Here is a 12,285-nt window from a genome sequence, read left to right on the forward strand (position 1 = left end):
GGTGATGGCATAGGAGGTTAACCAAGTGTTTCGGAACAGCTCCTGCAATGCTTAAGAGCTCCCCTAAGTGGTGTGCCAGTCAAGGTCCCAAATGGAAGAGAAGAAAGCCTCTTGAAGGCCAAGTGGTATAATCAGCATGGCATATTGTGATTTACATTGATCTCTTCCTCTGAGAGCCAGACATAGCAATAAATTAGAATGAAAGAGCACACAGACCTTTCAATGCCCTCCTTGGTACAGATGAATGAGTAGCCTGGTGTATGCTCAACCCCCAAAATCAATTGGGCCTTTCAAGCATTCCTTTTCAACACTTGGAATCAAAGCTGTGGGTGTGCTCAAATCCTGTTCCCAGAAGGGGACATTAGGAACAGGAAGGAGATACCCCAAGTCCAATTTGTAATGACTACACTACACTGGTTTTCTGGACATCAGAAAACTTCTGGGTTAAGAAATATACTTTCTGTCTTTTTATTGCACTACAAAGCAGGGAGGATGCAACAATTGTGGGCTCTACTAATCCACGTTTGTTCAGGTCTTCACAAAACTCAGAAGAGGCCTTGGCTATAGCTTCCAACACATCAGATTTTTCAGAAAGCAAACGTGCCCTTAGATGCTTAAAATGCATTAAGCAGGGAAACTGAATTTTGCACTGATGTGAACAAAACAAGCATCAATGCTCTGATGCCACAGGGACCCCCTTGATTTTTCTGGACATTTCAGTATGCCCATGACATTTGGGAACAAAGTGGGTACATTCAAGGCCCTTGAATTTATTATCAGGAGAAGTCCAGCAACGTCTAAACCGAAGCCATTTCCAAGGCCTGTTGTCCTGCATTATTCATAATGAACTTTATGTGCAGCTAAAGTTGTTGCAGTGGATTAATATGTGGAGATTTAGTGTGGGAGCCTCTGGCTTAATGTTCTTGTGACTTTGGCAGTTCATTCTCTCTAATGCTTAGCTGGATGCCAACACCCCTAAATAATTTCTTTACTGCTCAGATTCGGGAGGATGGTGGAGTGAATTTAAAAGTAGGAAGGTTTTGTAAAACTAGGTTTTAACCCATCCTGGTGTACAATTAAGAACATATGAATCATATGAACATATGAAGAGCAGCTCTCCTGGATGAGAATGATGAACCACCTAGTGTATGTTGGCAATGTGTTCTACTGTACAGAAGGCAATCCTGTCTGAATGGTTTTCTGGTCCAAGTTCCATTTAAAGATAAATAACTCTCAAGACTGGAGAGTAGGGGCCTTGAAGTGGCCCACCACAGTTCCTGTTTACCCAGGCTTTTGGATCTCAATTTAGCAATAATGTGGAATAAGCCAGGCCTGGTCTGATGCTCAACATTTAGTGGAGTAGGATTTGTCCCTTTTTATTCTTGTTGACGGATGAGCACTTTTATTATTCCTGTGTTATATCATCTGTTGTTGATTTTAAATGTTTGATAAGTGGATACAAATATTAATATTCTGTAAGCTACTTTGACACATTTTAAAAACGCAAATAATAATAAAATATAGTAATTATTTCTACATTTGCATCTATTCACATAAATTAGCATATGAAAATGTTATGCAAATCCAAATCCTCTCCTGCCCTCCTTTTTTGTTATTCATTTCCTACCCTTTCGTGATATATTAAGTGGCTTCCCTAAATAGCAGGTCGTGGCCATCACTACAGCTTGTGACAGTGAACTCCTTAAGTTAATTACACACTGAAGGGATACTTGCATTTGAATTATTGTCAGTCAGGGTCAGACTAGATGTGATGTTTGTTATGCAGTTTGGCATCAAGTAGCTGTGGTTTTTTTAATAAAAAAACTAAATAGCAAGTGGTGCGGGATGTGCTGGGGTAGGGAGAAAGATTTGGATCCTCTATGCACTGTGGGAAGAGAGAGGCTTTCACAAGGGTAGGAGGAATGTTTCTCAGCCCAAGGGCCACATCCCATTCTGGGCAACCCTTTGTTGCCCTGTTTTGCACCTTTTCCAGTCTCATGATACCTTTCTTTTCCTTTAATTTGCTTCTTTTCTTTTTAAAAAGCATAACTAGAAATGTGCAGTGTATTCCAAAGGCTCTTTCTCTTCCCCTCTTTTGGACATGTGCCTCATGATTTGCAATTTCATTGGGGCAAGGATCTGCCCTTCTGCTTCCTGTAAAGCACTGTCTATTTAAGTTAAAGAACACACTGACACGGACCACAATTGCTCTGTGGAGTCCCTAAGCCCAACATTATTTTTTAAAGCTCTGTGTTATTTTCAAATCCCACACTTGGGTTTTTTTTTTTTAAAAAAACATTCAACAAGAATAAAACAGAGCTCCTCTGTACTGTACTGAGCTGTAATAAGATTATAAATTCCAGTCCCTTACTGCAATGGGTCATTCATCTTAAACACAATTATTTGGGGCTAAAGAGATTTTGTGCTAAAATGATTTTTATCCTTGTTAGGGCCAGTTGTAGCCTGCATAGTCAGGATTTTGGCAGACAGTGATGATGGGCCCCCAGAGCTTGCAGTCTTCTTTTCCAAATACCTTCCCAAATCTTTCAGGTTGGTTATTTCTTTTAGTGATGGGGTGGAGGCAGTGGTTGTCAGATACAGAAGAGGCAAACCTCCACCCACTGGCTGTTGAGTTGAGATTGAGTTGAGGGGATCCTGACTCAAGAACCATCCAGTTTGATCTCTCTCCTTCTGGGGAGTGAATCGTCAGAGTTTAAGGAAACACTCCAGCAAGGCAAAAAACAACAAAAACAAACCACTCAGAGGGGGCTGAGGTTTGACTGAAATTTGACACACAGGTTGAAACTTATAATTCCTTTTCGGACAAAAGTTTAGCCAACTTACCACACCGCCACCTGCAGAGTGAACCAGCACCGACATGCCTTCTCGCAAGTTGGCGACTTCAAAGAGCATCATGTATGCAGTTACAAAGTTCATAGGAAAAGCAGCAGCTTCAGAAAAGCTCATATCATCAGGGATTTTGTACACAAATTCAAGAGGTGTGCACACAACTTCTGCCCAGGCATTGTAGTTGACAAAAGCCATGACTCTGTCTCCAATCTGTAGACATTTTGGGGGGAAACACACATTCGGGTTACAGCTTTCAGGATGTCCCTGGCAACATGGCTACAGAGGAATGGAAAGCTCAACAGGGAACTTTTTATGTCATTGCAGGCAGGCACAATTGTTCCCAGTGGGGAACAGTTCACACATTTACCTACCAGCCATTGAGTGTATGTCTAGCATATAAGGATCAAATGACACACATGTTGCCAAAACAGTGGTCTGGGATAAGAAATATGATTCAAGGCTTTTAATTCTTGCCTCAAATATCAAGTTGTGCCCATAAAGACTTTCCCTCTGTGGATTTCCCATAGTGCCTACCCATTTCCCACTAAAAATAGAAAGAAGGCTTGAAATAAACATCTACCATAGTTAACAGACTATGTTGAAGTGTGTGCTTGCTATGCCCATAAAATTTTATTTGGTTTGCAGATGTGCCCAGGGCCTAAAATGTTGGTGACTCCTTGGACAGTGTTAAACAACAGCCTCCAACACAGCTATTTCAATCAATATAGAACCCGCTGCAACTAATTTAAAGTAAAAATATACATGTTAGAAGATTTAACTGCATGCCTGTCTCATATCATTATGTTTCTCTATAGCTCTTATTCAGTCAGGTCAGGGAGGTTTCTTATAACTTGCCTTTAAAAAAAAGGACAGGCAAATTGGAACTGCACAGCTCCTTTGTAGATAATGAATTATCTCAAAATCCCGCCAATCCCTAAAGCTTAGAAAAGTTGCAATAGAGGAGAGCAGCAAATTATCCTACTGACCTCAATGAACAGGTTTTTTCATCTTCTCTGATCACTCCTAGTGTTATATCAGTGCATATTTTCAAGTTCTTAGCGACATTTTTGGACTTTGCTGGAATTATCTTGAAATTATCACAAGTGTATGTGTGTTGTGTGTGTGTGTTTTAGTATAGATTGTATTTTTACTGCAAACTATATCATTGCCTTCTCATACCTACAACCAACTTTATCATTTCCTTTTGACAGATTCTAAAATAGGAAAGCAATTCATATTACTCTTCTGGCTGAAATTCAATTACAAACAAAGAGATACTACACCAGAAGAAAAGGTTGGTGGTGGAGAGGGACATTTCAAATATGATGCAGTAGAAATCCTTTTTTAAAAAATGGAAATTGTTATTCTATATATCATGCTCAGCATGTTATGTTGAAGTCCATAAGAATAAAGATAATTTATTCAGTAATGTTCTCTGCAGGTTTTGCTATAGATAATCTTCACATTGATGCTCAAATATTTTTCAAGAGGAACATGCTGTTTTAGAGGACCCTAGAAGCTACTGAAATCCCGCCTCAAGAGTTCAGCTTGAATGTGAGGACAAAAAATGTGTAGGGGGGGGGGGGTCAAATGCAAACCTACAGGCCTTGCCCACGATGTCCCTGCCTGTCTGATTCCCTTCCCTCTTCACTCTTGAACTTCATGTGCTAAGCACAAAAATCTGATGTCTTGTTAACTCCATTGACACACACGCTCAGAAACCTCTCCATGATCAGGAACCCTACAAGTGATAGGGAACCCAACTAAAAACTTTGCCTGTGATTGGTTACTGGGTCAGGTATTTTGCCTGTGATCAGGAACCTGATCATGAAAGGAGCCCCCTTCAGAACTTCAGGGCATGCAGTGCCAGATTTAGGTGGTGCAGGCAGTTCCCCACACAGGGCACTGAGCTGAGGGGACACAAATTAGTGCACTTGAGAGCATGTGCAGAATGGGAGGCAATGGTGCCTCCATTTTTGCTGTATCAGCTACAGAAGCAATGACACTCATACCTGAACATCAGAAATAGAATAAGTGAGGCCTATAACAAAAGGCTGCAGTGTGGACTGTTCTTGTTCAGTCCCCTCCCTTCAGGAAACTTTATTCCATCCCCCCACCCCCAGTTTGTCTACCACTGCCACAAATAGTCAATCAGCATTCTGTAACCACTGAGCACACTTAGTCCTCATCTGGATATTTTTTATCTACCTCAGTGATTTTGCACACCTCCAAGTGTCATCATACCTCCCTCTTGTCTGTAGGTGGTGCCATTTTGGCTACATCACCTGAACGTCAAAAATAATGATGATATCATCATATGGGTCATTTTGATTTTCAACATCTTTATCAACAATCCCTATCGTTGAATGTGAATTTTTCACTTCTGTGGCATACCAAGTTGAAGTTTTCCTTGAGCTACCCACCACAACTGATATGTGATCATATCTAATAAATACATTGCCAACGTCCCAATCAGATATACATATGAGATTACCTCATAGCCTTTCACATTATCACCCAGAGCTTCTACGATCCCAGAGCATTCAAATCCAGGCACAAGTGGAGTTTTGGGTGGATTGTCAATGTTCCCCTGCCGAACCATCAGGTCAATAAAATTTAACCCACTGTGGATAAAAGAAACAAGTAATCTGGATGTGTATCACAGTACAGTAAACAAAGGAGACAAAATGTAGGTTAGACTTACGCAATCTGGTGTCCTCTAGATGTCATGGACTAGTCCCATACATTGTGCCATCAAAACAAAACAATGACCATAACAGCCACAGGAGGCTTTGGCAGCACACTAATAACAAAACAACATTGTCTCAGTCAATTAAAAGTCCTGGGAGAAAAGGTGAGTCATTACCTGGTGCCCAAAAGATGTCAGTGAAGGTGCCAGGCAGTCCTCACTAGAGAGAGGATTCCACAGATGGGGAGCCACAACTAAATATGCCCCCTCTTCTGTCATCACCCTCCAAGCCTCCCTCAGAGGGCCACCTGGAGAAGGGCCTCTTAGAAAGTGCTAAGGGTCTGGATAGGTTCATATGCATAACATATAAAATGGAGTTTAGATAAGTCTTTTCCAGGTTTCAACATCAATAGCATAGCCATCTCCTTCTGAATCTCAGGAATTGCATTACCCACCAACTGGTCACTGACAAACTGATGACACAGGTACAGGTGACACAATGCCAGAATTCTCTTTATATATTTAATATTGTCTTCTGTAAATAGATTATGTAGGATATACAGAGCATATTTGAAAAGCATAACTGACCTAATCCAGATGGGTATTCACTTTCTGCGTAAAGTCTGTGCAGCAATTTGACATGTCTTCTTATGAATTATTTGTACTTCACTGTTTGCATTTGTGAAGTCTTTCAAAGCTATATTAAGAGACCATGCACAACCCACATTTGAAAAGCACATTTTAGAAGGGGAAAGGCCATATTATGTAATTCCAGCAACCACACTGACCTACAGAAAGCCATCTCTTATCCAAACATTGAGGTAGACACAGGATGGAAATGAAAACTGAACTGAGCATCCACAGCAAAAGACATGCCCATCAGGATTAAATGAAAAGCTCAAATCTTGATGCATGCTGGATTTCTCTTGAAAATCAGCTAGGGGTGGATATGACTTGGGAGAAATGGTCTCACAGGCCTAATTAGGACCCCTGGTGGGCCTTTATGCAATGTTCCCCAGGAATGTTGCATAACATTCTACCTGAGTTCTGAAGAACTCAAAAGTTTGCAATATTGCAAAACAAAATTGCAATACAATATTGCAATATTGCAATACTTTGCAATATTTGAAATGGCTCTAATAAAGGTTTTGTTTTTCTGTGGATCCCACCATGGACCAACAAAGATACCTATGATAGCTTCATACTCATTGAGCTTCCCTTTTCTAGGGTGGCCAGGTGAAAAAGAGAAGTTTTGCAGCTTTGATAAATCGTTTTAAGCTACACCTTTTGAAACTCCCTCTTGCACACAACTATTAAAGGTGTACAAGCCCAGTGCTCCTTCTCTCCTGTCCATTCTAGACATTTTCAGCTGGTGCTGAAGACTGAACCAAAACTGTCCATGTGTTGGAAGAGTTTTTCCTCAACTTGAAAATGTCCTCACTGCATCTCTGGCAGATATGACTAATAGTGCAATCCTATACACATCTATTCAGAAGCAAGCCACACTGACTTCAATGAGACTTACTGCTAAGGAAGTGTGGCTAGGATGCAGCCTAAACAAAGCAAAATGGGATTAACTATATAAACCTTTTCCCTTGACTGGTTCTGCTGTAGGCAGACTCTGCTACAAGAAAATTTACACAGCAGAGTGTTCATACTGACATGAAAAATGTTTCACTGTATTCCCAACACTGTAAGAAAAACCCTTGAGACAGGCCATTTCCTTCTCTTTGTGTCCCCTCTGAATATCAGAAAATAATTAATGCTGTTTAAAGATAGAAACATGTTTACACGTTGCCTCTCTGTAGAGATGCCAGAGAAACTAACCATTACATTGCCTTTGAAGTCTCGTAACAGACTTGGATGTAATCTCAGAGAACAGCTTCAAACAAAGAATGTGATAACAACACGTTAGTGGAACTAGATTGTTTTGCTTACTACTAGAAATTGGGGCCCCTCCCAATCCAAGGCGGATTCAAGTGTATAAGGGAGACACAGAACTCTCACTGCCTTACGGCACTCCCTCTAGTAGCAAACTCAGGTGGTGAGTGCCAAAACTAGGCGCATGTGTATCAGCTGCTTAGGATAACCCTAAATTTTGCAGACCTACAAAATCCCTAAGGGGCAAACCAGTCTAATGAGGACTGAGCCACAGAATGCTGAGTTGTTTGGAAAAGGAAAAATAGAAGAGGGTGGGAATGTGTTACTTTGATGGACTAGCCAGCTGGAATCAGGAATGGGGGCATATCTGTTAGGAATGTTGAGGAGACATTGCAACATTTTGTTGCAGTTGACACTGGTCCTGTCTGTTTCATGCCATGGCAAGCTGTCATCAGACAGCCTTCATGATCCAGGTTTTGGCTGCAGTTCTATACTCACAACCATTCTACTTTCACTGAATGAGGTGGAGGCAGGGGGAATGGACTTGCATCCACTGCCCATATCTTTAACGTTGGCTGTACCCATGAACAGGGACTACATGCATACAAGCGGGCATAATCACAGTTCACACATTCATTGAACATGGAATTGCTGTGTGAACAGGGCTTGTGAAGGATCAAAAAGCCCTGTTTTCAGACTTTGATACTTCTCCCTGTATTGCTTGCGCACCACATTTCAAATTTCTGTGTGGAGGTAAACACCGATTTTGATATCCCTTGTGAGCACCTGTGCAAGTCTGCTGGTTTCCTGTACACCTCTAAGCCAGGGGTAGAGAAACTGAAGCCCACCAGGTGATCCTGGACTACAACTGCCATAAATCCCTGCACATTGGCAGAGTGGAAATTGCACCCTGATGGAAATGATAGTACAAAACATCTGGAGGTCATGAGGTTGGGAGAGCTGCATTACACCATGCTAACTCCTATACAGTGGCGTAGCGTGGGGGGTGCCAGGGGTGCCGGCCGCCCCGGGCGCAACATTGGGGGGCGCGCGTTTGGCCGGCCCTTCACAAGACGAAAGTCCATAGGGAAATCTCCGGGACAGCGGGGAAGCGCAGCGCATCTTCCCCACTGTCCTCGGACCTCCTCCGAAGCCTGGCGGTGGGGCGGAGAGACCTCCTCCTGCCGCCAGCCTTCGGAAGGCTGCTCCGAAGCCTGGCGGCGGGAGGAGGTCTCTCCGCCCCACTGCCAGCCTTCGGAAGGCTGCTCCGAAGCCTGGCGGCGGGAGGAGGTCTCTCCGCCCCACTGCCAGCCTTCGGAAGGCTGCTCCGAAGCCTGGCGGTGGGGTCTAGAGACCTTCTCCCCGCGCCAGCCTTCGGATGGCTGTCCTGAAGACTTGTGGTGGGAGCAGTGGCGTAGCGTGCGGGGTGCACCTGGCGTAACATCTGGGGGGGGCACGGAAGAGACTCGAGTGCTAAAATCCACGGGTTAGGGGGTGCAAATTACTTGCCTTGCCCCGGGTGCTGAAAACCCATGCTACGCCACTGCTCCTATAATATCACATCCTTCATGTGGGGATAAAGAGTTCTTGCACCAATTGTTCATATGCAAAGCAGTGTTCTGGGAACACTGAGCCGGGGATGTCTGAGTGGAAGCTAACACAGACATTAAAGACATAAAGGGCCTGACCCAGAAAAAAACTGAATGAAAAGCTGCATGAATACAAGACAACATTCACGAGGAGATCTAGGTCATTGGAAACATCAATGGAAATGAGTGCCTAATTTAATTATTGCTCCTGATTGCAAGTTGAACACTGATTGGCTCTCTGACCCAGCCTCCAATTCTGCATCTATCAGATATACCCTGCCTTTTCATATGTTCAGGGCAACATACAAGCTACAATAAAAGTCACAATGAAGCCCTAAAACCAAATGATATCCCTCTTCCTACTGTGACTCACATTGGTAGCACCAAATCTTATTAAGGCTAGAAACTCCATATTTGTATAAGTGGAAGATTAATCAACTAAGTGCTTTGTGATTTATGAGTAATGGCAACTGGTAAGGCTGTAAGTTTTGGTTCTGGTATACTGATGTAGGCTGCTCCCAGACTTTGAAAATCCTCCCTAGAGACATTAGACGGACTCCCTTCTTGCTGTCCTTCCAACCAGCAGGTGAAAAACACCTTCTTACACCAGCTGCTGTTAATGAAAGGCCTGGGCTATGCTGTTTTTATTGTCATTATCCGCATGGCTTTTTTAAAAAAAAATATATCTCTTATATTAATATATAGTTTTAATTCTGTAAATGTTTGTTTTAAAGACCCCCCCCAATGTTTTTAGCTATTCCTATTTTATCTGTAAGCTGCTTTGAGTCCCTGTTAGGGAAAAAGGAGAGGTATAAATAAATATATATATACAACTACTGCTACTGCAACTACTACTAATGATACTGACTTTGCTGTGTATAACTGTCCAGAAACCACTTTGCTTTTCTGTTATTTCTTATACCATCTTGGGCACATCCAATAAGCCAAAAGGTAGGAGTTGCAGTTATAAGCACACTTATTTGGAGTTAGCCCCACTGAGGAAGAACTTACTTCCAAGTAAAGATGCACAGGTTCCAATTGAATGGACTTGTCAGCATCCTTGTTACTTGTTTAGAAAAGGGAAGGGAGAGAGGAAAGTGATGCATGTAATATGCCTGAATCCCAGAGGTTGAAAAGAGCTAAAAATAACCTCATCCAGTTTCCTGCTGCAAGAAATGACTACGAACTCATCTCTTCAAATATCACACCAAATCACACCACAAGCTAAGAACAGGCACATCACAGAAAATTACTATACAACTGATATAGTAATTTGTATACAGTACAGTGGAACTTTGGTTCTCAAACGCCTTGGTACTCGAACATTCCGGCTCCCGAACACTGAAAACCCGGAAGTAAGTGTTCTGGTTTTTGAACGTTTCGGAAGTCAAACGGACTTCTGGAATGGATTACGTTTGAGAACCAAGGTACCGCTGTATAGCTGTATATTCAAGAAAGAACTGTAAATTTCAGATACCATGGGGTAAGGGAGGAATATCATTTAAAAAAAAACAACAACAACAGCATTCTGCTATGTAAAACAACTTGCACGTAGAAAAAGAGCAGAGGTGGTAGATGGGCGACTCTGACCTTTCAGCCTGCAATGCCAGATGCATTTTAGAAGGGAGCCTTTTTACAAGGGTTGATTTAAAACAACAACCTCCTCTGCAGGGGTACAGTCCACTCTACCACTTCAGGACATTCTCTCCATGTCCTCATTCTCTCCATGTGTAGATCAAGCCTTAGTCATAAGTAAATTGGATCTGGGAGTTAGCACCGTTGAACCACTGAGAATACATCCATAACTACAGTAGGCTTACACTGCTTTTTAAAAAATCATCATTCTTCCTCAACATGAAACTCGGAAAATTCAGGATTGTCATTTATGTATCACTCGAAAATAAAGGAAGAATTTATATTCATAGATGTGCATTATGGAATAATTACTATAACAGAAATACAATAAATTTCACTGTAATGGCCAGGAGCACAGGAAGCTGTTTCATACTGAGCCAGGCCTTTGCTTCACCTGGCTCACTGTTGTCTACACTCACTGGCAGTGGGTGTCCAGGATTTGAGACAGGGCTATGTCCCAGCCCTAACTGGAGATGTCAGGGATTAAACCAGAGACTTTCTGCCTGCAAGACAGATGCTACACTACTGAGCTACTACCCTTTCCAAGTGATCTAAGTGACTGCAAAGTTTTCTGTCCACATTCTAACTGTTGAGGGCTGCCTTGGAGATGAAAGTTTTCCCTTGCTAGGGTTCTTTTCTTTTAACCAAACCTGGACTGGATAGCCCTTCAAACAGTGGACTTCCTCAAAAAGAGAGCTGTCCTCTGTCAGTCCTTCAGAGAAGACTATCCTCTGTAGGTCATGAGGCCACCTTAGCACCAAGGCAGCCAGCAACAATTTGTGATACACAATTAAACTGCTGTCCTAAGACAATCTATCTTGATCAGATAAGTTTGAATGTTGCAAACCAAACAGAACTGAGTGGGTTTTTGAGAGAGAAAGCAACACTCACTGGATCCCTCTCTACACCTGACCCTTGGCAAAACAAACCAACTCACCCTCCAGATTACATCACCTGATTCTAAAATAAGCATCTTAGCGTTCACCTTGACATTTTCTTCCCAGAAAATGCCAGGGCATTTGCGTAGTGAGAGCAGAGCACAGCTGTTTGCATGACAAAACTCTCCTTCCCTGGCATGTATGCCTAGAAGTCCTAACTTCTATGGATTTTGCTTGCAAAGAATTGAGGAATAGCATCCTGTATTGATTTTCTTTTAAAATGTGGAGTTATATTGAAAAAGAGGCTGATGCTTCCACCATGGGTAGAGTGACTGTTCCTCATAGAGACGCACTAGGAAACAAGCCAGGGACAGGGAAACCTCCTCCCCCTGGCCGCCAAAATATTTACATGGACTAAAGGATGAAAGTCCATGCTACTCTCACACTGACAGTGAATATTTCCTTCAAAGGTCAAGATGGAGGTGTGAGCTCTCTCACCAACTTGGATTTCACTATGGCCTAGAGCAGGGGTGAGGAACCTCAGCCAATGCGGGTCTGCAAGGCTATTCCCCCCCCCAACCACACCCACCCACCTGCAAATCATAGGAACAAACTCTTAGGGATAAAATATTTGAGGGTGCTGGGGGCCCTAAAGTTGATGGACATTGCAATTCAAATGGTCTTGTGACTGATTACATGGGCAGGGCTTACCTGCTCCCTCCCAATATTGTATTTCAGTTGGCTGCAAATGTTACTAGTGATA

At 42.5% G+C, this 12,285-nt stretch overlaps 1 protein-coding gene across 2 annotated transcripts in view; it reads right to left on the reverse strand.

Moving 5' to 3' along the window:
- Positions 1–12,285, reverse strand: part of VAT1L (vesicle amine transport 1 like) — a 48,674-nt gene that overhangs the window by 33,077 nt on the left and 3,312 nt on the right. The window contains exons 1-3 of one of the 2 annotated variants that reach the window (XM_082233395.1): positions 5,555–5,995; positions 5,345–5,474; positions 2,845–3,060 (exon numbers count right to left, since the gene is read on the reverse strand). In XM_082233395.1, the coding sequence (XP_082089521.1) occupies positions 2,845–3,060; positions 5,345–5,474; positions 5,555–5,580 (372 nt within the window). In that variant the 5' untranslated portion in view covers positions 5,581–5,995. Of the gene's footprint in view, positions 1–2,844; positions 3,061–5,344; positions 5,475–5,554; positions 5,996–12,285 lie in introns of those variants that run through there. The other variant, XM_082233394.1, reaches the window with a different exon arrangement.

Source organism: Podarcis vaucheri, assembly GCF_965113315.1.
Source record: "Podarcis vaucheri genome assembly, chromosome: 7".
Classification (NCBI taxonomy): Eukaryota; Metazoa; Chordata; class Lepidosauria; order Squamata; family Lacertidae; genus Podarcis; species Podarcis vaucheri.